At 40.3% G+C, this 26,305-nt stretch overlaps 2 protein-coding genes across 11 annotated transcripts in view; both read left to right on the top strand.

The window, feature by feature from the left end:
• EAF2 (ELL associated factor 2) overlaps positions 1 to 1,463 on the top strand; it is a 59,368-nt gene extending 57,905 nt beyond the window's left edge. The window contains exon 6 of one of the 2 annotated variants that reach the window (XM_009446276.4): positions 1,374 to 1,463. In XM_009446276.4, coding sequence (XP_009444551.2) covers positions 1,374 to 1,384 — 11 coding nt within the window. In that variant the 3' untranslated portion in view covers positions 1,385 to 1,463. Of the gene's footprint in view, positions 1 to 1,350 lie in introns of both variants that reach the window. The other variant, XM_009446275.5, reaches the window with a different exon arrangement.
• Positions 1,464 to 1,501: 38 nt separating this feature from the next.
• SLC15A2 (solute carrier family 15 member 2) overlaps positions 1,502 to 26,305 on the top strand; it is an 83,880-nt gene continuing 59,076 nt past the window's right edge. For 5 of the 9 annotated variants that reach the window (XR_010155315.1, XM_054682206.2, XM_001165943.7 and 2 more), the window contains exons 1-7: positions 1,502 to 1,632; positions 3,458 to 3,545; positions 4,426 to 4,567; positions 17,288 to 17,380; positions 18,734 to 18,833; positions 20,972 to 21,062; positions 21,361 to 21,438. Coding sequence is in view for 8 of the 9 variants with exons in the window: in XM_054682206.2 (XP_054538181.1) it covers positions 1,528 to 1,632; positions 3,458 to 3,545; positions 4,426 to 4,567; positions 17,288 to 17,380; positions 18,734 to 18,833; positions 20,972 to 21,062; positions 21,361 to 21,438 (697 nt within the window). In the remaining variant the exon portion in view is untranslated. Of the gene's footprint in view, positions 3,092 to 3,457; positions 3,546 to 4,425; positions 4,568 to 17,287; positions 17,381 to 18,733; positions 18,834 to 20,971; positions 21,063 to 21,360; positions 21,439 to 26,305 lie in introns of all 9 variants that reach the window. The other 4 variants (XM_063806160.1, XM_063806161.1, XM_054682208.2 and 1 more) reach the window with 2 other exon arrangements.

Raw genomic sequence — 26,305 nt, forward strand, 5'->3', positions numbered from 1 at the left:
ATGACTTTAGCAAAGAAGAACAATGGTTCCCAAATGTATATCACCAATCCTTTTCTCTCATTTTCTTTAGCCCCACCTCTTTAATTGCTTATAGGCTATTTCTAGCTGAACTTTTATGATGTTGAAAACAAAAGTCTCCTTCCTTCCTTCCTTCCTTTCTTTTCTTTTCTTTCTTTCCTTTCTTTCCCTTCTTTTCTTTCTTTCTTTCCTTTCTTTCCCTTCTTTTCTTTCTTTCTTTCAAGTCTTGCTCCGTCGCCCAGGCTGGAGTGCAGTGGTGGTGTCTCGGCTCACTGCAACCTCTGCCTCTTGGGTTCAAACGATTCTCCTGCCTCAGCCTCCTGAGTAGCTGGGACTACAGGCGCATGCCACCACACCCAGCTAATTTTTGTATTTTTAGTAGAGATGGGGTTTCACTATGTTGGCCAGGCTAATCTTGAACTCCTGAGCTGTGATCAGCCCATCTTGGCCTCCCAAGTGAGCCTCTGCACCCAGCCAAAACTCACCATCTTTCTTATCTCCCAAACTCAGTTTTATGATGACTTTCCTTCTCCAATGCATTTTAATCCTCTGCATTCCTACATTCCATTTATGTAACCTCCATACCTGAATAATGACTGACACTAACTCCACTTTTCCCAGCTGTCATGGCATAGTGAAAATTCCAGATCTGCCACTTAGTGGACAGGTACTTTGAACAAATTTCTTAACCTCTGGGAACATTACTTTCTATAAAATGGGGATAGTAAGATGAATTAGAATAAATATATATGTTATACAACATAGATGTAATTCATATATATTAACCTTTCAATAGTAGATGTTCAATAAATTACAGCTATTGTTACCCTGAAATCAGTTTTTCTTTTTTTTTTTTTTTTTGGAAATGGAGTTTTGCTCTTGTTGCCCAGGCTGGAGTGCAATGGTGCAATCTCAGCTCACCGCAACCTCCGCCTCCCAGGTTCAAGTGATTCTTTTGCCTTAGCCTCCTGAGTAGCTGGGATTATAGGCGCCCGCCACCACACCCAGCTAATTTTTTTTTTGTATTTTTAGTAGAGACGGGGTTTCACCATGTGGGCCAGGCTAGTCTTGAATTCCTGACCTAAAACGATCCGCCTGCCTGGGCCTTCCAAAGTGCTAGGATTATATGCGTGAACCACCGTGCCTGACCGTGGAACCAGTTTTTCAATCTGTGCTCGAGGTGTTGTGTTCTTAACTATCTTCTACTCCTTTGCAAAGATAATCTTTCTTAAACATAGATTTTCTAATCAATTCTCTAGCATTGTTTCATTCAATCTTTGGCATGTTTTCACTTTGCTGTGCTGTACTTTTACACATTCTTTTTAACTATAGCTTCCTGCTTTGCTCTGGATCAGGAAGCTATTGAAGCTGACACCCACAGAGTTAAACTCAGTTGCTGAAGCCACCAGCTCCCCCTCCCAGTCCTTCTTTTCAGAGTAGGCTGGCAGCTGTCCTAACTGCCTACTAAAGCCAAATGCTTGAGGAGAGAGAGAGAGTAAGGAGCCAGCCATGAATCCTTTCCAGAAAAATGAGTCCAAGGAAACTCTTTTTTCACCTGTCTCCATTGAAGAGGTACCACCTCGACCGCCTAGCCCTCCAAAGAAGCCATCTCCGGTGAGTCCTTAGATTCAATCCTGCCTCTGAGAGGAATGGCCTCCCTCTTTTGGCTCTCTTCCTTGGGCTCTGGAGCTTCCAGCTGAGCTGTATTAGGGTATTAAAATGCTTCTCTCTTGGATTTAGAATTCACCTGAAACCAAATCTAAACAGAAGCTTCCTTTACATAAGAATACAAAGCAGCAGGAAGAGGTAGTCAAAGTTCTTCAGTTGGGATCCAGGGACTTGCTGAATTTCATTGCATATTCTGTTTCCCTGGGGGAAAAAAAGCAATTCGAATGTCCAGGGAAACTTGGCAAGCATTCTTGTCCGGAGAACTGTGTGTGATTGTTCTTTCTTTACCAATATAAAAACTCTGCCCTTAGTTCTCCCTGTGTGCAGAGTCTTCTGCTGAACACCAATGGAAGTTTCAGAATAGATCCAATTTCTGTTACTATGTGTTCCCAGTTTACTGTGGGAGATAGGACAGAGAAACAGAGAATAGTAATGTTTTGCATTTATATACTCGCTAAAGCACTTCTAAACTCATCATCTCAGTCAATTCTTACACTAAAATTCTGTAAGTGGGGAGGATATAGTAATGATAGCCAAAATTTACTGAGTTCTTACCGTGGGCCAAAAGGTGATGTTATTCTCATTTCTTTGGAATAACAGAACAGAGGATTTGAGACAGGTGTAGTGACAATGCCAGTATCAGTATGTTAACACAGCCAGTGGCAGTGTTGCCTAACTAGCTAACAGTGTGTCAGTTAAACTCCAGATTGCATAATTCTCAAGCTGTGAGCTGCAAAGGTAAGAAGCCCAGTTCATTGTATGTTTCAAATAAGCTATTATAAAACATTAAAATATATTAATATTTAGGAGGATCATTTATATATATCCCTAGGGTTAAAAGAATAATACATTACTTTATTATTTTGCCTATTTTTTTAGTTAATGATATCTCTTCTGGTCCCAAAGAATTTAGGGCTACTTGCAAAGATGTATATACTTCTCATGAAATGAGGCAATATAAATCTTACAAGATTTGACTGTACTGAGGACAGATACCTCTATGTCTCCTCTCATGTTAGTTGGTCTATTGTAATAGATAGGGAATTAAAATAAAACATAACATTCCTTATATTCTGACTGATATATTACATGAAAAGCATAATTCTTTTAATGTCCAGTAGGATTATCATGAAAATGTTATAGAATCTCTTTAGTAGGAAGAGTAGGCATTTAATTTTACAGGATTTAAGAACTCTGCCTAAAGTCAAGGTGATCAATTAGCTTACCCTTAGGAATCTCTGCCCTCCATGTTGTGCTCTGTGCCTGACTCCAGCAGCCTCTGAAGTAGAAGCTATCATATTGCCAGGATTCCTCCCAGCATGGCAAACAGAACAGCTGGGGACAAGAGTCCCCATAGTGGGGCTAAGCAGAGACTGACATCTGAATCTCACTGCTTGGATATCAGGTATTCCATAGGCTACCTCTTTATTCTGTTCCTAGGAAGTAAATATCACCATTCTTCTGCCCCAGAGCCCTAGGCTTTTCATTTAGTAGCTGTGGGAAGATGAGCAGGTCCAAGGAATATTTGAGCAAGTCCATGTAAAATAAACAAGAAACAAAATAATATTCAGATTAGCTTCTATTATTTCTAAATCAGTAATATAAGCACTTTTAGTGTTACCTAATAGGTGTGTCATGAAGAGTAGAGACCATTGCTCCATTACCTACCATGATGATTTGAAATAAATGAATTTTTCAGTTTTGAAGAAATCTAATTGTTGAAACAGGGAAAAACAGCTCATGCTTGAATCATTGCCTTCTTGTTGAATAGACAATCTGTGGCTCCAACTATCCACTGAGCATTGCCTTCATTGTGGTGAATGAATTCTGCGAGCGCTTTTCCTATTATGGAATGAAAGGTAATTTTGTGTCCAAGAGTCCTACCTACTCTCCTCCACCCACCCTCACCCCATGTTTGTGACAGCCTGGTCTCTTTATATGCACTTATTTCCCGAGTCCACTCTTTCTGCCTTGGTCCAAATTGGTCCTTTACTTTGGCCAAGACTTCCAATAAATCTCTCATAGGATTTCACCTAATATGTAGGCCAAGATCAGAAAGGCCTGAGACAAACCAGAACATAGACTTTGAGAATGGATAAGTGGGTGGAGCTGGACATGATGGCATGTGCCTGTAGTCGCCACTACTTGGGAGGCTGAAGCAGGAGGATTGCTTGGACCCAGGAGTTCAAGGTTATCGGGCACCTGTAATTGTGCCAGTGAAGGCCACTGCACTCCAGCCTGGGCAACATAGCAAGAACTCATCTCCAAAAAAAAAAGGGGGGGAAAGCTCTCATTATCTGAGTTACATTTTTCATACCTGTTCCTCAGGTATGAGCTAACAGCTCTTGGCTAAGGGCTCATACCTGAGGAACAGGTATGAAGAATAGAATTCAGATAAGAGCTCTTATCATCTTGTTGCTGGGAAGGAGAGGAGAGGGAAGGGATATTGGAAGCACCATGTTATGTTCATGGTTGGCCTAAATGATGCTAGGGGTGCACATAGACTGAAGGGAGGAGTATTATATTTGTACATTCAACATAGTCCCATTCACTCCCACAACTCCCATGGGGCCCTGCTTCTACTGCCTGGCAGTCACTTCTCAGTCATGTCACTGATGGGAGTGCTGAAGGCCAAAATCACATTATAAAGACCAGAGATTAAATATTTTTTTCCATAAGTCACTTTAATGCATCTATCTTGTTTTGTCTCCCCACGCCTCCTTTTTTTTCCCACTACAGCTGTGCTGATCCTGTATTTCCTGTATTTCCTGCACTGGAATGAAGATACCTCCACATCTATATACCATGCCTTCAGCAGCCTCTGTTATTTTACTCCCATCCTGGGAGCAGCCATTGCTGACTCGTGGTTAGGAAAATTCAAGTAAGGAAGATGGGAGGTCACATCCCTACAAGTTTCACAGGTTGTGCAGAAGGCTATCACTTCTAGCCTCTTGCTTCTGAGTAAGAACATACCTATGTCATGCGTGAAAAATAAGAATCTCTGTACATCTGTGTAGTGTGGGAAATTTAAAAAAAAAGAATCTCTGTGGTAACAAGGAAAGGCTATTCTTTTCATTATCAGTTTTTCCAATGTGTTTACATCCTCTTCAGTTGTGGTATCTTTTGTTCCTTAAAACTAATTTTAACCTCCCATTCTGTAGTTTAATATTAAAACTTGCTCTGATCTTGTTGGAGATAGAGAGCACTATCCACCAGCAAATTTCTAATTTTAGCCAGGTGCGGTGGCTGACGCCTGTAATCCCAGCACTTTGGGAGGCTGAGGCGGGCAGATTGCCTGAGGTGAGGAGTTTGAGACTAGCCTGGCTAACATGGTGAAACCCCGTCTCTACTAAAAATACAAAAATTAGCCAGGCATGGTGGCGGGCACCTGTAATCCCAGCTACTTGGGAGGCTGAGGCAGGAGAGTGCTTGAATCTGGGAGGCAGAGGTTGCAGTGAGCCAAGATCGTGCCACTGCACTCCAGCCTGGGCAACAGAAGAAGACTCTGTCTCAAAAAAAAAAAAAAAATCGAATTTTAGACGCTTTTATGTAGTTATTTGATACTTTCTCCATCTCTTCTCCAGATTGAGTTATCCCACCTCCTTTAGGATCTTCTTATGAGTGTCTCTTTTCAGCTCTTTTACCATCTATTTCTCTTCTCTAATGTCTTTTGTAGTTTCCTTCTTATGAATCTAATATTTTCATGAGTTAGACTATTGGTTCATTCAGTTCAGTATCTTTTAAGTCCCTGAACACAGCACCAAGAGATATAACATGGTATAATGTTATAATTGTCCCCTATAACATTAAACTGATAAGCTTAGAAATGGATCATGGATATCCCCTGCCCAATTATTTTCTATGGACCTGTCATCCATGGATTTGTCTAAATGAGCATTTCTCAAAGGGCATTCTGTTCAAAACTATAAAATATAATGAGTTATGTGGGAAAATAAAGCTCTTGTGGTCAAACAAGTTTGGAAACTGTTAGGCTGAGCAAAGCTTAAAATGTTCCCTTACTGCATGACTTCTTATAGCCTTAAATATGCTAATATGAACTATAAAATCTCCATAGAAGGTTGTAGTATGTAGTGTTTCCCAAACCAGTTTGACTATGGAATATTTTTTCTGGATATTTTGTGGACCCAGTGTTCCAAGGAATTCTCTTTAGTAAACAATGGTTTATAGCTTACTTTGGCCGATATATGTTCATTATTCTAGAAGTGTTTAATCAGCACCTAATATATATCTATAGACATAACACAGTACTGAACTGTGGTGGGTGAGAAGAATGGTGGGTGAGTAGCTGAGATCTACATTTGCTACATATGTAGTAGTAGTCACCAAGTTTATCTAGATAGGAGATTGGCACTACTTGCAGAATAAAAAGTGCAAGCCATAATCTATGTATTCAGTTGTAGAATAAAGATTCATATACTTGACATACCACTTTTATTTATTTTAAAAATAACTTCCTTTAAGATTGAAGAAGTACAGTTACAGGATTTGGTGAGCAATTGTTTCCTGGTTAATTCAGAGAAAATTTAACAACCTCCACTTGTGCTCTCAAATCAATCCTTCTTGATGTATTTATTATTGTTTTTAATTTATTTTTATTGGGATATAACTTACATAAAGTACACAAATTCAAAAGCCTCAACTGTACACCTTGATCAGTTTTTATGTATGTATCACCATCACCTAGATCACTCTCCCTAGGGTCTCTGTACCCTCACTATTCCCCTCTCTTGCCTTCAAATTCTCCCAGAGAATCAGAGTCTTTTCCTTCAACTAGAAGCAGGAGCAAATCTTTAATAGCTTTAAATGAACAAAACTCATCTTGACTCTCTTTTCCTATCATTTTTCTCCTGTTACCATTAACCCCATATTATAAAAATAATCCTCTGTGTGTGTTGCCTTTCTCACTCTTCATTATCAGTTCTTATGGTAGAGTAATATAATATAATGCAATATAATCCAATTCAATTTAACTTGATTTGACCCAATTTAATTCAATAAATGTTTATTGAGAACCTTCTGTTTGTCCAAGGAACCATGGAGGATGAAGAGGTGAATTACACATACCACCTAATTCATATTGTTCATATTCAAATAGCTTTAATACAGATCATATTGTAGTATAATAAGATATACTGTAAATCATCTTTTTTCCTTCTGAAATTACTCCCTAAGATCACTGGTAAGGATTTCTTCATTAGCAAATTCCAGTGGTCTTTTCTAAATTCTTACTCATTTTGAACTTGTTGTTAACATTTCAGTCTGTTTATCATTTCTGTGAAACTCCCTGGCCTTCTCTACAGTATATTTTTCTCACTCTCGTCCTCTTATATCTTTTCTTATTTATCTGGCTTCTCTTTTGCCTCTTGTTTACTTCACTCTTTCCTGAGTGTAAGCATTTTCCCAGGTTATAACTTTTACCCTCTTCTCTTTCTCTAGATTCTTCCTTAGCAAATTCTGTGGTGTTGATATTAGCTATATGCAGATGGCTCCTCAAATTCCAGTGAATTACATATTGGCATTCACCTCCACAAATCTGTTCTTTCTTCTGTCTTCTCTACATTCCCACATTCAATCAGTTATCAAATTCTACCAATTCTGTTTGCCACAATCTCTCTCACATTTATCCCTTTTCAGCACAACATCCACTGCATTAGTTACCATCACCCAGTTTTGGTCTTCATTGTCTCAATGTCTTTAAACTGAGATATTAAAATGGACATCTAAAATGTTTTTACTGCTTCCCATCTCTTCTTCCTACAATTGAGCATATACGATACTGCCAAATTAATTTTCCTAAAAGAAATCCTGATCACATTACTACTCTGCTCAGCAATTTCTGGTGACTATTAAATCACTGTCTACTAATCTCACTCCAACGGACTTTTCTGTGCTTATTGTCATACTTATCTCCTTTCGAGAATGGCCACTAGAGGAAAATGTAATACTAATATTTCTGTAATCATATCCAATGACATCTCTTTTTCATGTCTGTTTGCATTGTTTCTGCTTCATGGAAACCCCTTCTTCCCCACCTTTTCATGTCCAAACCCCGTAAGGCTCACTCAAATACCACCTATGCTATGGAGTATTCTCTGCCCCCTCACCTTTTACTATAGCTGGAAGTAATATAGTGTTTTCTGAGTTCTTTGTTTTCTCAACCTTATATGACATTTACTAAACTCTATTTTATTATAGTTATTTAATTATTTATATATGAATCTGATATCTTCTTTCAAACACTTAGAGGACAAAGTCATTTATATATATTTTTCCCCACCCACCCCAGTCATTTATATATTATATGAACGTATATAATATGTATAATATATAAGTGTATATATAATATACATATTTTTTTTTATTATACTTTAAGTTTTAGGGTACATGTGCACATTGTGCAGGTTAGTTACATATGTATACATGTGCCATGCTGGTGCGCTGCACCCACTAACTCGTCATCTAGCATTAGGTATATCTCCCAATGCTATCCCTCCCCCCTCCCCCCTCCCCACCACAGTCCCCAGAGTATGATATTCCCCTTCCTGTGTCCATGTGATCTCATTGTTCAATTCCCACCTATGAGTGAGAATATGCGGTGTTTGGTTTTTTGTTCTTGCGATAGTTTACTGAGAATGATGGTTTCCAATTTCATCCATGTCCCTACAAAGGATATGAACTCATCATTTTTTATGGCTGCGTAGTATTCCATGGTGTATATGTGCCACATTTTCTTAATCCAGTCTATCATTGTTGGACATTTGGGTTGGTTCCAAGTCTTTGCTATTGTGAATAATGCCGCAATAAACATACGTGTGCATGTGTCTTTATAGCAGCATGATTTATAGTCATTTGGGTATATACCCAGTAATGGGATGGCTGGGTCAAATGGTATTTCTAGTTCTAGATCCCTGAGGAATCGCCACACTGACTTCCACAATGGTTGAACTAGTTTACAGTCCCACCAACAGTGTAAAAGTGTTCCTATTTCTCCACATCTTCTCCAGCACCTGTTGTTTCCTGACTTTTTAATGATTGCCATTCTAACTGGTGTGAGATGATATCTCATAGTGGTTTTGATTTGCATTTCTCTGATGGCCAGTGATGATGAGCATTTTTTCATGTGTTTTTTGGCTGCATAAATGTCTTCTTTTGAGAAGTGCCTGTTCATGTCCTTTGCCCACTTTTTGATGGGGTTGTTTGTTTTTTTCTTGTAAATTTGTTTGAGTTCACTGTAGATTCTGGATATTAGCCCTTTGTCAGATGAGTAGGTTGCAAAAATTTTCTCCCATGTTGTAGGTTGCCTATTCACTCTGATGGTAGTTTCTTTTGCTGTGCAGAAGCTCTTTAGTTTAATTAGATCCCATTTGTCAATTTTGGCTTTTGTTGCCATTGCTTTTGGTGTTTTGGACATGAAGTCCTTGCCCACGCCTATGTCCTGAATGGTAATGCCTAGGTTTTCTTCTAGGGTTTTTATGGTTTTAGGTCTAACGTTTAAATCTTTAATCCATCTTGAATTGATTTTTGTATAAGGTGTAAGGAAGGGATCCAGTTTCAGCTTTCTACATATGGCTAGCCAGTTTTCCCAGCACCATTTATTAAATAGGGAATCCTTTCCCCATTGCTTGTTTTTCTCAGGTTTGTCAAAGATCAGATAGTTGTAGGTAAGTGGCGTTATTTCTGAGGGCTCTGTTCTGTTCCATTGATCTATATTTCTGTTTTGGTACCAGTACCATGCTGTTTTGGTTACTGTAGCCTTGTAGTATAGTTTGAAGTCAGGTAGTGTGATGCCTCCAGCTTTGTTCTTTTGGCTTAGGATTGACTTGGCGATGCGGGCTCTCTTTTGGTTCCATATGAACTTTGAAGTAGTTTTTTCCAATTCTGTGAAGAAAGTCATTGGTAGCTTGATGGGGATGGCATTGAATCTGTAAATTACCTTGGGCAGTATGGCCATTTTCACGATATTGATTCTTCCTACCCATGAGCAAGGAATGTTCTTCCATTTGTTTGTATCCTCTTTTATTTCGTTGAGCAATGGTTTGTAGTTCTCCTTGAAGAGGTCCTTCACATCCCTTGTAAGTTGGATTCCTAGGTATTTTTTTCTCTTTGTAGCAATTGTGGATGGGAGTTCACTCATGATTTGGCTCTCTGTTTGTCTGTTATTGGTGTACAGGAATGCTTGTGATTTTTTTCACATTGATTTTGTATTCTGAGACTTTGCTGAAGTTGCTTATCAGCTTAAGGAGATTTGGGGCTGAGACGATGGGGTTTTCTAAATATACAATCATGTCATCTGCAAACAGGGACAATTTGACTTCCTCTTTTCCTAATTGAATACCCTTTATTTCTTTCTCCTGCCTGATTGCCCTGGCCAGAACTCCCAACACTATGTTGAATAGGAGTGGTGAGAGAGGGCATCCCTGTCTTGTGCCAGTTTTCAAAGGGAATGCTTCCAGTTTTTGCCCATTCAGCATGATATTGGCTGTGGGTTTGTCATAAATAGCTCTTATTATTTTGAAATACGTTCCATCAATACCTAGTTTATTGAGAGTTTTTAGCATGTAGCGCTGTTGATTTTTGTTGAAGGCCTTTTCTGCGTCTATTGAGATAATCATGTGGTTTTTGTTGTTGATTGTGTTTATATGCTGGATTACGTTTATTGATTGGCATATGTTGAACCAGCCTTGCATCCCAGGGATGAAGCCGACTTGATCATGGTGGATAAGCTTTTTGATGTGCTGCTGGATTCGGTTTGCCAGTATTTCATTGAGGATTTTCACATTGGTGTTCACCAGGGATACTGGTCTAAAATTCTCTTTCTTTGTTGTCTCTGCCAGGCTTTCATATCAGGATGATGCTGGCCTCATCAAATGAGTTAGGCAGGATTCCCTCTTTTTCTATTGATTGGAATAGTTTCAGAAGGAATGGTACCAGCCCCTCTTTCTACCTCTGGTAGAATTCAGCTGTGAATCCGTCTGGTCCTGGCCTTTTTTTGGTTGGTAGGCTATTAATTATTGCCTCAGTTTCAGAACCTGTTACTGATCTATTCAGAGATTCAACTTCTTTCTGGTTTATTCTTGGGAGGGTGTATGTGTCCAGGAATTTATCCATTTCTTCTAGATTTTCTAGTTTATTTGTGTAGAGGTGTTTACAGTATTCTCTGATGGTAGTTTGTATTACTGTGGGATCGGTGGTGCTATCCCGCTTATCATTTGTTATTGTATCTATTTGATTCTTCTCTCTTTTCTTCTTTATTAGTCTTGCTAGTGGTCTATCAATTTTGTTGATCTTTTCAAAAAACCAGCTCCTGGATTCGTTGATTTTTTTGAAGGGTTTTTTGTGTCTCTATCTCCTTCAGTTCTGCTCTGATCTTAGTTATTTCTTGCCTTCTGCTAGCTTTTGAATTTGTTTGCTCTTGCTTCTTTAGTTCTTTGAATGGTGATGTTAAGGTGTCGATTTTAGATCTTTTCTGCTTTCTCTTGTGGGCATTTAGTGCTGTAAATTTCCCTCTACACACTGCTTTAAATGTGTCCCAGAGATTCTGGTATGTTGTGTCCTTGTTCTCATTGGTTTCAAAGGACATATTTATTTCTGCCTTCATTTTGTTATTTACCCAGTAGTCATTCAGGAGCAGGTTGTTCAGTTTCCATGTAGTTGTGCATTTTGAGTGAGTTTCTTAATCCTGAGTTCTAATTTGATTGCACTGTGTTCTGAGAGACAGTTTGTTGTGATTTCTGTTTTTTTATATTTGCTGAGGAGTGCTTTACTTCCAACTATGTGGTCAATTTTGGAATAAGTGTGATGTGGTACTGGGAAGAATGTATATTCTATTGATTTGGGGTGGAGAGTTCTGTAGATGTTTATTAGGTCCACTTGGTGCAGAGCTGAGTTCATGTCCTGGATATCCTTGTTAACCTTCTATCTCGTTGTTCTGTCTAATACTGACAGTGGGGTGTTAAAGTCTTCCATTATTATTGTGTGGGAGTCCAAGTCTCTTTGTAGGTCTCTAAGGACTTGCTTTATGAATCTGGGTGCTCCTGTACTGGGTGCATATATATTTAGAATAGCTAGGTCTTCTTGTTGAATTGATCCCTTTACCATTATGTAATGGCCTTCCTTGTCTCTTTTGATCTTTGTTGGTTTAAAGTCTGTTTTGTCAGGGACTAGGATTGCAACCCCTGCTTTTTTTTTTGCTTTCCATTTACTTGGTAGCTTTGGTAGATCTTCCTCTATCCCTTTATTTTGAGCCTATGTGTGTCTCTGCACGTGAGATGGGTCTCGTGAATACAGCACACTGATGGGTCTTGACTCTTTATCCAATTTGCCACTCTATGTCTTTTAATTGGGGCATTCAGCCCATTTACATTTAAGGTTAATATTGTTATGTGTTAATTTGATCCAATCATTATGATGTTAGCTGGTTATTTTGCCCGTTAGTTGATGCAGTTTCTTTCTAGCATTGATGGTCTTTACAATTTGGCATGTTTTTGCAGTGGCTGGTACCAGCTGTTCCTTTCCATGTTTAGTGCTTCCTTCAGGAGCTCTTATAAGGCAGGCCTGGTGGTGACAAAAATCTCTCAGCATTTGCTTGTCTGTAAAGGATTTTATTTCTCCTTCGCTTACGAAGCTTAGTTTGGCTGGATATGAAATTCTGTGTTGAAAATTATTTTCTTTAAGAATGTTGAATATTGGCCCCCACTGTCTTCTGGCTTGTAGAGTTTCTGGCGAGAGATCCACTGTTAGTCTGATGTGCTTCCCTTTGTGGGTAACCCGACCTTTCTCTCTGGCTGCCCTTAACATTTTTTCCTTCATTTCAACTTTGGTGAATCTGACAATTATGTGTCTTGGGGTTGCCCTTCTCGAGGAGTATCTTTGTGGTGTTCTCTGAATTTGAATGTTGGCCTGCCTTGCTAGGTTGGGGAAGTTCTCCTGGATAATATCTTGAAGAGTGTTTTCCAACTTGGTTCCATTCTCCCTGTCAATTTCAGGTACACCAATCAAACGTAGATTTGGTCTTTTTACATAGTCCTATATTTCTTTGAGGCTTTGTTCATTTCTTTTTACTCTTTTTTCTCTAAACTTCTCTTCTTGCTTATTTCATTAATTTGATCTTCCATCACTGATACCCTTTCTTCCACTTGATTGAAACAGCTATTGAAGCTTGTGCATGCATAACATAGTTCTCGTGCCATGGTTTTCAGCTCCATCAGGTCATTTAAGGTCTTCTCTGCAGTGTTTATTCTAGTTAGCCATTCATCTAATCTTTTTTCAAGGTTTTTAGCTTCCTTGTAATGGGTTCAAACATTCTCCTTTAGCTTGAAGAAGTTTGTTATTACCAACCTTCTGAAGCCTACTCTTGTCAGCTCATCAAAGTCATTCTCTGTCCAGCTTTGTTCCGTTGCTGGCAAGGAGCTGCAGTCCTTTGGAGGAGAAGAGGCACTCTGGTTTTTAGAATTTTCAGCTTTTCTGCTCTGGTTTCTCCCCATCTTTGTGGTTTTTATCTACCTTTGTTCTTTGATGCTGGTGACCTACAGATGGGGTTTTGGTGTGGATGTCCTTTCTGTTGATGTTGATGCTATTTCTTCCTATTTGTTAGTTTTCCTTCTAACAGTCAGGTCCCTCAGCTGCAGGTCTGTTGGAGTTTGCTAGAGGTCCACTCCAGACCCTGTTTGCCTGGGTATCACCAGCGGAGGCTGCAGAACAGCAAATATTGCCGAACAGCAAATATTGCTGCCTGATCCTTCCTCTGGAAACTTCGTCCCAGAGGGACACCCGCCTGTATGAAGTGTCAGTCGGTCCCCACTGAGAGGTGTCTCCCAGTTAGGCTACACAGGCTTCAGGGACCCACTTGAGGAGGCAGTCTGTCCGTTCTCAGAGCTCAAAAACCCTGCTGGGAGAACGAGTGCTCTCTTCAGAGCTGTCAGACAGGGATGTTTAAGTCTGCAGAAGTTTCTGCTGCCTTTTGTTCTGCTATGCCCTGACCCCAGAGGTGGGTGGGGTCTACAGAGGCAGCAGGCCTTGCAGAGCTGCAGTGGGCTCTGCCCAGTTCAAGCTTCCCCAGCTGCTTTGTTTACCTACTCAAGCCTCAGCAATGGCAGATGCCCCTTCCCCTACTAGGCTGCTGCCTCGTGGGTCGATCTCAGACTGCTGTGCTAGCAGTGAGCAAAGCTCCATGGGCATGGGACCCACCAAGCCAGGCGCAGGATATAATCTCCTGGTGTTTCGTTTGCTAAGACCTTTGGAAAAGCACAGTATTTGGGTGGGAGTGTTGCAATTTTCTAGGTACAGTCTGTCACGGCTTCCCTTGGCTAGGAAAGGGAAATCCCCCAACTGCTTGTGCTTCCTGGGTGAGGCAATGCTCCACCCTGCTTCAGCTCGCCCTCTGTGGGCTGCACCCACTGTCCAACCAGTCCCAATGAAATGAGCCAGGTACCTCAGTTGGAAATGCAGAAATCACCATCTTCTGCATCAACCACGCTGGGAGCTACAGACCGGAGCGGTTCGTATTCAGCCATCTTGGAGTTATTATGCTTTTGAATGTCCTCTCCACACTTCTCTTTTCTCTTTCTCTGAGTGGGTCTGTATAGTATGTCCTTTCTCTCTCCTTTTTGTCTGATCAGAACTGACCTTCTTTTCTTCATGCAAGCTCTCTTCCTCTGCCATCACTACACACTCTCAGCCTCTGTATATACCTCTTCTTAGTTCCTAAGTGCCTATTAAAAATGGCTCTGGCTTTTTATATTCTTATGGTGAAATAAAATGTATTACTTCTTTCTCTTCCATTTTCTTTTTCCACATTAACTTGTTCATGATAAAACCAAAGGAATGCTGGATTATGAGTTAAATATAGAAGCTCTACACCTAACCCTAATACTAATTAAAATGTCACTTTGGGGCCAGGTGTAGCAGCTCATGCCTGTAATCCCAGCACTTTGGGAGGCTGAGGCAGGAGGATTACTTGAGGCCAGGAGTTTGAGACCAGCCTGGTCAACATAGCAAGACCCCATCTCTACAATAAAAAATAAAAAGTCACTGTTCATTTATTTATTTTTATTTTTATTTATTTATTTATTTTTTATTTCTTTGACATGGAGTCTTGCTCTGTCTCCCAGGCTGGAGTACAGTGTTGTGAGATCTCAGCTCACTGCAACCTCCACCTCCTGGGTTAAAGTGATCCTCCCATCTCAGCCTCCCAAGTAGCTGGGATTACAGGCATGCACCACCATGCCTGGCAAATTTTTGTATTTTTAGTGGAGGTGGGGTTTCACCATGTTGGCCAGGCTGGTCTTGAACTCCTGACCTCAAGTGATCCGTCCACCTCAGCTTCCTGAAGTTCTGGGATTACAGAGATGAACCACTGCAACTGGCCCAAAAGTCACTGTTTAGAAATGTCATTTGACCTGTCTGGATTTCAGTTTCTTGATTTGTAAAATTGAAGGATTAGTGAAGTCAACCTAAAGCATTTCTGTGTGCTATGGTTGGGATTACAATGACCCTAATATCTCGTTTCAAATGCAGAATTTTCAGGTCTCTTGACTTCTTGCTCCTCCTATTAGTTTCCTGCCATTAGTTTCCTCTCTTATATCCTTCATAGCTAAACTATTTCCTATGAGGTTTTTGTTTGTTGGTTGTTTTTGTTTGTTTTTTGGTTGATTTTTTAATCTATAAGTTGCCTATTTTCCTCCTAAACCACTTACACTTCTTTCATTCATTTAGTCCAAGCTTGTCCAACCTGCAGCCTGCAGGCCACATGCAGCCCAGGACAGCTTTGAATGTGGCCGAGTACAAATTTATAAACTTTCTTAAAACATTATTAGATTTTTTTTTTAGCTCACCGATTATTGTTAGTGTTGGTGTATTTTATGTGTGGCCCAAGACAATATATCTTCCAATGTGGCCCAGGGAAGCCAAAAGATTGGACACCCCTGATTTAGTCCATCAGTTGGATACTGATCTTACTACCTAGACTATATCACTCCAGCTCAAACTCCTTTTTTTTTCCCTCTATGATGATCTAACATAGATCATCTGTTTGGGGTTCATGATAGCTAGCATTTTTTTTTCTGTTCCTTTTTATTCCCTTTCTATTTATTCTTTTTATTACAACAAAGAGAACCTTTCTCTAGAAGATGTTACAAGATCTTTTGGGAAAGTTCTCCACTCCCCTGATGTTAATTAGTCCTAGATTAGTCACCTAACTTTTTTTTTTTTTTTTTTTTTGAGACGGAGTCTTGCTCTGTTGCCAGTCTGGAGTGCAGTGGCACCACCTCTCGGCTCACTGCAACCTCTGACTCCCTGGTTCAAGCGATTCTCCTGCCTCAGCCTCCCCGCTAGCTGGGATTATAGGTGCATGTCACCACGCCCAGCTAATTTTTGTATTTTTGGTAGACACAGGGTTTCACCATGTTGGTTGGGATGGTCTCGATCTCCTGACCTCGTGATCCACCCGCCTTGGCCCCCCAAAGTGCTGGGATTACAAGCGTGAGCCACCGTGCCCTAGTCACCTAACTTCTTGTCCGCTACCCGCCATACACTTTAAGTTCCCTTCCCTAGAAAGCTAACCCAAGGATTAGGCACTTAGAATGAGAAATCCACATCCTGAGAGTTCTGACATCTCTGGCCTCTCTTTGCTATCTTTATTCCATTCTATTCTCTTTATTCCACATTAGCATAAAACACCTTAAAAATTGCAGGTGTAAACTGTAATTTCCAAGGTTCATTATAATGCTAACATTCTACTTATATGTGGGAATGCTGGTGTGGTAGTACACATAAGGAATATATGTTGTAGTGTGCCATATTTCAATGTGTGAATCTCTCTATATGTTCTTACTGGAGTTCCTTATTCTTCTACTTGCTATTTGCTGTTCAAGTTCTTTGAGAAAACAATACAACAGGATGTTCCTTCCAACTGCATGATTTTTGTCACTGGACAGTCTATTCTAAGTCCCTGGTTCCTTTCTTACCCTTGTTAACTTGTCCCTGAGGAAACTGTGGTGAGGATTACAATTAATCCAAGAGTCCAAGTTACCCATGCTGAACCTGAGAGCTTTTTACCTCCCAGTGCTTCTTGAGTTTTGAGGAAGTCATTTGGGTTAGCCATTCCTGTTTACTTGGAGTTCTTCCTTGACCCTTCTTGCTCTCTACAGCAGAAGATATTCCTTGAGAAAAACACCTAAGGTCCAAATATCCTCTTCTACTGGTTCTCCCAATTTAAAGCACTGTCACTTTTGCTACAAATCCACCTTGTTCTTGTCATGTCTGTACAAAGTAGGGTTTCTCTGTGTGTGTGTGGAGTGAGCGGGTAGAGGCAAAGGGGAAGGTGGGTATAGGAAGGGAACTTGAAGGGAATGTCTATTACCTCTAACACTAAAGAGTGAAGAATTCCACTCCTTTTTCCTAGTCTGTTCACTTCATTCACCATTATTGTCTCTATCTGGATTTCTCAGATAATTCTTTCCTCCTCCCTCTTCCTCCTCCTCCTCCATTTATCCCCACACTGAGAACAGTATGAACCCTAAGTCTGTATTATTCAAATCTCTCAGTTCTGGTTTTAGACTGACTGATTTAGCTCTCTCAACAGGACAATCATCTATCTCTCCTTGGTGTATGTGCTTGGCCATGTGATCAAGTCCTTGGGTGCCTTACCAATACTGGGAGGACAAGTGGTACACACGTGAGTAAAATCATGGAATCAACTAAACTACTTTTCTCAGACATTCGTTACAAATTATTTTCTATTTCTTACCAGAGATGTCTCTTTATTTTCAATCTACAGTTTACTACAAAACTGGTTAAGAAAAACAGTCTTATGACCAGTTGAACTCTTTCCTACTTTATCTGAGCTCATCTGTTTTTGGGACTTGTAGAATGCCTAGTTAGTATCCTCTTCATATGCTTGAAAATAATCAAAACCTTCATACCCTACATATTCCCTCACCTTTTTATTCATCCATGCATCTATACTTTACCAGGGTTAAAAAAAACTCTATAATGTTTCCTTATAATTAATTGTAGAAGTCATACTCAAAGCTTTGAATATTTACATTTATGTGTAGTTCCATATATTTTAGTTGCTATTGATGTTTATGGGATCAGAGGCATTTGATAAATTCTGATGTCTGTCTATTCAGTCAGTAGAGAGGATTACAGCTGTTCACGAAGCAGTTTATATGTATTCATATTATAATGTGCCTGTGTGCCTGTGTACATGTATTTATCCTATGAGTTAGAAATTTTGTTTGTTTGTTTGTTTGTTTTTAGACAGAGTCTTGCTCTGTTGCCCAGGCTGGAGTGCAGTGGTGTGATTTCGGCTCACTGAAACCTTTGCCTCCTGGGTTCAAGTGATTCTCCCACCTCAGCCTCCCGAGTCGCTGGGATTACAGGCGGCTGCCACCACGCCTGGCTAATTTGTGTATTTTTCGTAGAGATGGGGTTTTACCATGTTGGCCAGGCTGGTCTTGAACTCCTGACCTCAGGTGATCCACCTGCCTCAGCTTCCCAAAGTGCTGGGATTATAGACGTAGCCTCTGCACCTGGCCTTGATATTTAATAAATATTACTTTCTTATTGGTGTCCCGTCAAAAATCTTTGACACTGTTGCTATTAATTATGATGAATTTGAACTTTTAAAAAAAATTTTGGTAAGAATATGTGAGATCAGGTCCTTAAAAGGTCTTTCTATTGAAGTACTCCTTTGACCAAAACAAGACTGGGAACCAGTGTGTTAGCTTTGGAGTTCCTTCAGTATCTGTTTCTATCGGATGCTCATAAGGGGTAAATGGAACTACCAGGGATGAAATCTTCCCACATAATGCATACTTTCTTGCAGAGGCCGAAGGATCATAAATAGGGTAATTGACCATGAATACCTCCTAGGAATAAAGGCAAATGGAAAGTACCCATGGGGTAGAAATGTGAAGGGGATCTTTGCCCTTGTACACATTTTTTCCCCTCTGCAGCTCTGTAGTCCATCTCTACAGGTGCATTTAGTATCAACATGGTTGGCATTCTCACCTCTCCATTTCAGAGTCCTATCATTGATCGGCCTGAGTCTAATAGCTTTGGGGACAGGAGGCATCAAACCCTGTGTGGCAGCTTTTGGTGGAGACCAGTTTGAAGAAAAACATGTAAGAATCCTGTTATTTTGTATTTTCAAGAATATAGAGCCAGCATTAATGGGGGTATCTGGCAGGTAGCCATTTGCCAAGATTGAAGTAATGTACTGGTCAGATCTTATCTGAGCAGTTGTATTCAATGCTGGATACTGGCCATTAATAGTGAGGAAAACTGAAACAGTTTCAAAGGAAAGAGACCAGGGTGGTAGATGAACTAAAAGGTATGTCTTATGAGGAAAGATTGAAGGAAATAGGGATAGTTAGCCTGGACAAGAATTGAGGAGAATACTATAGCTGCTTATAGATGCTGGAAGGATGTCAGTGATTAAACCTGAGACCAATGAGTGAAAGCCTCCAAGAAGCCAGTGTTTTGCTTGATGGGTGGAAAAACTTCAAACAATTGGAAGTAGTAAGTTTACTCTAACTTGAGGTATTTAGAAAGAAATGTGATAAGCACTTTGGCAATGGGAGGTGATGAGTGGTATAGAGATGATTTAAGCATCTTGTTTTGAGATTCCATGAAATGGGAAAGTGACAAATTGCAAGGAAACATAATGAATGTCTATAGATGAATTTCCCTGACTGATCATTCCCTCTCTTCCTAAATACTTTCCATTACCAGTGGTGAAAAATAAATGGGCATTTATGAGAAAGCAGTGACAAATAGGCAAGGAAATAGTCTATTTCTAGATCTGTCAACATTTCTGGCTTCCTCAGTTTTGCTTCCAGTTTTCAGTTTTGTCTGTCTTCATGTATCCATTCCCTCTTCTATAACTGTTTATCTTTTTTCCAGTTTCTCTTTTTCTCCCCCACTCCTTCTCTCTTTCTCTCTCCCCCCCCCACCTCCCGCCACTCTCTCTCTCTCTCTCTCTTTCCTCTTCCCTCTTCCACCCTGACATAATGCCTATTATCTCCTTCTGCCTCTGCTATCCTGTCCTGTCTTCCAGTGTTTTTCTTACCTTTCAGACCATTTGGGTTATTTTATACTCTTTATCTGTCAAAGAGTCCATAGATCATAATTGCTTGCTGACTTTGGAGAAAGAACCAACTTTTGGCAAGTGGGATCCTGTGTATGATGAACTATACAAATTAGATAAGTGGAATAAGGTTTAAATTGAAACCAGGAGAGGAAACAAAACACACTGTAAATAGAAAATGGGGAAGGACTCGTTGTTCTAATATGGCAGGGAGAGATCTGGGGTGTCAGAATGAAGCATGTCGGTGTATAATGAACGAAACATCAGCAACTTTATTTGAAAGTTGTTTCATTTGGTAACTGCTCCACAAAGATATTTCAATTAGTAAGACAAATCTGCCTCCAGGTTTCCACTAGCCGCTTCTAAGCCAGATGATTTCTTTTTAGACTCTCTGGCAAATCTCCGTTAAGCACCAGGTGAACTATCCTCTTTCATTAACAGTTGACTCCACTGTCCTATGTTCTGATACTATTCCTACCACACACTCCTACCACAAAATCTATTATTTAACTAAATCAGGCATTCACTTAGTTAATACAGTCAATAAACATTTATCGAGTCCCTAATATATGTCGGATGCTGTGCTAGGTGTTGGTGATTACAGAAATGAGTAAGATAAAATTTCTGCTCTAAAGAAACTCACAACATACTGAAAAAACAGACACTTACGGGAGGCAGAGGCAGGAGAATGGCTTGAGCCCGGGAGGCAGAGTTTGCAGTAAGCTGAGACTGCGCCACTGCATTCCAGCCTGGGCGGCAGAGTGAGACTCCATCTCAAAACAAACAAACAAACAAACAAACAAACAAACAAACAAAAAACAAACACAAACACACACACAAAATAAAAAACCCAGACATTTAATGCAAAGACACTGATATTAGAATAGCTATATACAGGACACGGTAGTGGCACTGAAGACAGGAAGATTATTTTTAACCTATGCAAAGGGAGGAAAAGAATGCTAAAGCTGATCTGGAGTTTGAAAGGTGAGTAAATGATTGGGGTCAGCCAGCAATGTTTTTAAATATCTATTAATAATATGAAATTCAGGTATTGTGGAGGCAATATCTGAATCTTTCTCTTTGTGTGTACCTTCAGCTCTGAATCTGAACGTGGAGTGGGGCTGGAGCTAGGGGACACATTGCACTGATGATTTATCCTGTTTGTTTCAGGCAGAGGAACGGACTAGATACTTCTCAGTCTTCTACCTGTCCATCAATGCAGGGAGCTTGATTTCTACATTTATCACACCCATGCTGAGAGGTTAGGATTTTTTTGAGGGGCCCTGTATAAGGCTTTGCTCTGGTCAGCCAAAAAGCTGTTGAAGGCTTTCTCCTGTCTATCATCTCCTTTTATAAGAGCTTGATAATCTGTGAAAATTTATTTTAGTCTTGATTTGTCTGGCCCAAAAGAAGAACTATGGATTAGGTGATGGGAGGAAAGAGGGTGGTTATGTCTATTCTACAAGCTCAGGTTTATTCAACAACCTGAGCTTGTAGAATAAAGCATCAAATATTCAAGACTCAGAGTTACTTTCCTCCTCCCATCCCATTTTCTTTAGGAGATGTGCAATGTTTTGGAGAAGACTGCTATGCATTGGCTTTTGGAGTTCCAGGACTGCTCATGGTAATTGCACTTGGTAAGTGCAGTGAAGCAAAGGAAACTAATAATCATTGATACCTGACACATGTAAAGCATCATGTAGGCACTTTACACAAGCTGTTTCATTCAATCCTCACACCAGGCCTATTGGGTAACTGTTATTGTAAGGGTTTCCCCTCAATTTTGGAGGTAAATTCTGAATGAAGTCAGAAACTTTAAGAAAAAAGTGTCTAAGTTTGCATAACCAGTAAGATGCTTTCTGGGGAGCCTTAAAAAGTCCAAACTCTGGGCCAGTCAGGGACTTGGGCTTTTTTTTAGTATCTCGGGTCATTCTAATGTATAGTCAAGGTGGAGATCCACTGCTCTACACTACAATATATAGGGAAGCAAGGAAGATAATCCTCTTTCAAATTAGTTTACTTCATATTATACTTATTTATCTGGTAATTGGAAAAGATTTTAAATTCTCCAAGCCTTTTAAAACAGCTTCTAGGTTTAGCTATTTCTGCCCTGCTCTGTAGTGCCCCCAAAGGGTCTGCCCTTGAGTAAAGAGAATAAGAGGAGTTGGATAAATAGGTGAAAATTAATGCAACTTAAATCAAGTGGCATTCTCTTTATCCCTGAGAACCCAGTCCTAGAAGAGAAGAGGGATGTGGTGTTCCTTATTTTACATAGCCTAAGGGAAAACTTGGGCATGATTATTTCTAATCATTGACCTGGAAACCTGTTCTCCACTCTGAGCCTCAGGGTGACACCCCCTTGGAAGATATCCAGTGCAAACCCATAAAGAGCTCAACAGAGGAAAAACAGCCTACAGACTCAATGCTCAGTGTATTTTCTACCAGGGAGTTGATGGGAGGGCACTGATAGTAGTACTCAGAATTCCCAATGCCAAGGAAATTTATTATAGGTGAGCTGTGATAATATATTCTTTACTTCCTTCTGCATTCAAAGCCAAATATTTTCCCAAATATTTGCATGATAATAATATTTACATAACAGAGTAATTATGAAGATAAAACAGAGATGCTATAAATGAAATGTTTCATAAATTATGAAATGTTAAACAAGTGCTAGCTGTCATTATTAGTCAGCAGCTTCAGTTTTCTGGGTGCTAATCAATAACTCAATTCTCTGATCTTTTACTGTAATTAATTCCTTTTTTCTTTTTTTTTCTTTTTTGAGATGGAGTCTCGCTCTGTCGCCCAGGCTGGAGTGCAGTGGCATGATCTCGGCTCACTGCAAGCTCCACGTCCTGGGTTCACGCCATTCTCCTGCCTCAGCCTCCCGAGTAGCTGGGACTACAGGCGCCCACCACCATGCCTGGCTAATTTTTTGTATTTTTAGTAGAGACAGGGTTTCACCGTGTTAGCCAGGATGGTCTCGATCTCCTGACCTTGTGATCTGCCTGCCTCAGCCTCCCAAAGTGCTAGGATTACAGGTGTGAGCCACCACGCCCAGCCAATTAATTTATTTTTTCATTCACTCATTTTTTTAACCAACATTTAATGAACCTATTGTGTGCCATATTATGTGCTAGGTATTGGGATCACATTGGTGAATTAGATACCTAGAGCATTCATGTTCCCAAAGAACTTATATAGTTCAGTAGGGAAAGGAAGACAAACAAATAAAGGAATTTACAATATGGTATGATCAGTATTTCCCAGATCAATATAGTGTGATCTAGGAAAGTACAGAGAGAGCTATGGGAATGCATAGAAGCAATGTTTAATTAAGACCTTGAGGGACCGGGCATAGTGGCTCACACCTGTAATCCCAGCACTTTGGGAGGCCGAGGCAGAAGGATTGTGTGAGCTCAGGAGTTTGAGACCATCCTGGACAACACAGCATGACTCCATCTATACAAACATTTAAAAATTAGCTGAGTATGATGGCGCACACCTATGATCCCAACTATTTGGGAGGCTGAGATGGGAGGATCGCTTGAGCCCAGAAGGTCAAGGCTGTGATGAGCCATGATTGAGCCACTGCACTTCAGCCTGGGCAACAGAGCAAGCCCCTGTCTCAAAAATAAATAAATGAATAAGATAATAAATAAATAAATAATACTTTGGGGGTTGTAAGAAGTTTGCCTAAAGGAATGACATTTAAGGTGAGACCTAAGGGCCAAACAGCAATTAATCAATAAAGAAATTATAAGTGATGCAGAAAGAGGACACAGTAGCTGTAAGACAAGAGGCTGAGAAATAGCATGACATGTTTAAAGGTTTTAAAGGCATTCAGATTACCTAAAGCATAAAAAAGAATGATAAAGAGGAGAAACTGCCAGAAACCAGATAATGAAGGGCCTTTTAAACCAATAAGAAATTAGAACTTTATTGTGAGGGAGAGTGGGGAACTCTAAAAACATTTTAACAGAGGAATAATTGCTAGATTTTAATTTTTCAATGATGTTTCTATAATGTAGAGAAAGGATTGTGTTGGAGTGAGGCAAAGATAATATTTATTTTGATTACCGAATTTTTTGATACTTGCTTAAATTTAGTGCTTGAGATGAGTGCTTCACTCAGTTTACCCTAATCTGGCCCTGGTTGAATTAACAAACCTTAGAATGGTTAGATATGTTAAGTGAGGGAGAAGATAAGCCAAGGTTTAATGTAGTGTTCTGAACCTTGAAGAACTGGGTAGGTAGTGGGGTTATTAACTGAGATAGTGAGGAAAAGCCAGTTTGGGGCAATGTTGATAAATTTTGTTTTGAACATGTTGCATTTTATATGTTCTTGGAATATTTAATTGGAGTTACCAAACAGTTATTTGGAAATACAGGATTAGAGCTTAGAAGAAATGTTTGCACTATAGATATAGATCTGGAGTCATTAGTATATGGGTAGCAATAAACCATGAAATGAAGATAGATAACTAAAAGCTAGAAGAGTAAGGTTAAGAAAAAAAGTGGGGTGGGGGGATAGGTTCAAACTTCAAGAAACGCCAGGATTTAAAAGACAGGCAAAGAGGAAAAGCCCACAAATGAGACTAAGAAGGAATGGCCAAAGTGATAATAGCGTTATCTTGGATACGAAGAGGATTTCAAGAAAAGATTCATTCAGAGTGATAAATGTTCCTGAGTGGGAGATTAAGATAAGGGTGACAGATGTCTATTAAATACAACAACAAGGAGGTCACTGATACGATTAGATCAGTTATGGTAAATGGTGGAGGCTGAAGACTGATTGGAGGAGACTGAGAAGTAAATGTTACAGGATTCCTTCAGTGCTGCTTTGTCAGCCAGAAATCTCTGTGGCCACTACCGCCTCTGTCTGGGCCTTGCTCTGGCACACTGGGCTCGCTCAGCCTGCGACTGGACTGGGCATGTAGCGAGCAGCTTCTGTGTTGGGTGCGGCATCTAGACAAGGGGAACACGGTGGCGCCCAAAAACTCGGAGATGCTAGCAATTGCAGAGTCCTAAGAGGTGTTATAGCTCCTGCTCAGGGAGTCCCGAGGTCTGAGCCCCCAGAAATGTTACAGCTGTTCACTCCTGTAGTTCAACGAGCAGGAGCATGTTACAACTCTCTCCTGTAGTCTAGCGAGCGGGAGCGTGTTACGGCTCTTTTATTCCCGCTGCCCATAGCTTGGCGAGCTTCCCAGGGGTGTCACAGCCCTTTCATTCCCACCACCCGCAGCTCAGCAAGTTCCGGGTTCTTGCCCCATGACGAAGAGGAATGGGGTGTGTGGACACCAGAGAGTGAGTAAAGCAGAGAAGAATTTTATTGAGTGGCAGAAGGAAAGCTCTGAGCTCCTAGAGGGGACCCGAAGTAGGTAGCCGTCTGTGAGGCTTAGTGTGGGTTTTTTATGGGTTTTGAATGGGGGAGTATATGCTGATTGGTCCATGGGTGGGTTTGGAAAAAGTACCACTTGATTGGTTAAAAGGCATCATCCAAAAGGAACCAATGGAGAGAGAGGATAAGACGGAGATAGAAGTTCTCACTCAGGTCATGGACTCTATCAGGAACCAGCAACTCGGTTTTCAGGCTTTAAACTGTCTTTGGCTTGAAGGTCGGGTTTCACTGGGACCCGTCCGTGTCTGCCTAGGAATTTATCTGTCTCTTGTCACTATCAGTAAGAAAGTGAAATAGTATTTATAGTTGGAAGGTGACATGGATTCAAGAGAGGATATTGAGCATGTGTGAATATTATTAGGAATAATCCAGTGGAGAAAGAGGTTGAAGATACAAGATAAAGACAGTATAATCAGTATGAAAACACATATGAGCAAATTAGCTGCGGATAGGAGGAGGAATATCACCTTCATCTACCTGGAGGGAGGACAGGATGAGTGTGGATACAAGAATTAATAGATCTGGTGGCAGGGAGTTGAAGGAGTTTCCATTTGAAGGTTTCCATTTTCTTTGTGAAGTAAGAGGCAACATCATCTACTAGAAGGAGTAGATAGTAGAGAAATTCAAGGTTTATACTCATCTTCTTTAGTTAAGTGTCTTTGACATGTAAGTATGACTTTAGTTGATTACATAAGTCTTCCTATTATCACTCCACTGTCACTATTGCAACCAGCATTCCTGTGGTGTCCAGCCTCTTTCTAGGATCATTCTTAGTTTCAGGAGCAGTTTATTCCCTACCCAAAATTTTCCTCTTGTCTAGGTATCTCTTTTTTTGTTTTTTATTTTTTATTTTTTTGGAGACAGAGTCTCACTGTGTCAGCAGGCTGGAGTGTGGTGGCGCAATCTCAGCTCACTGCAACCTCCGCCTCCGAGGTTCAAGTGATTCTCCTGCCTTAGCGCCTAAGTAGCTGGGACTACAGGTGCGCGCCACCACGCCCAGCTAATTTTTGTATTTTTAGCAGAGACGGGGTTTCACCATGTTGGCCAGGTTGGTCAGCTCGATCTCTCGACCTTGTAATCCATCCGCCTTAGACTTCCAAACTG

Source organism: Pan troglodytes, chromosome 2 (genome assembly GCF_028858775.2).
Source record: "Pan troglodytes isolate AG18354 chromosome 2, NHGRI_mPanTro3-v2.0_pri, whole genome shotgun sequence".
In the NCBI taxonomy this organism is placed as follows: domain Eukaryota; kingdom Metazoa; phylum Chordata; class Mammalia; order Primates; family Hominidae; genus Pan; species Pan troglodytes.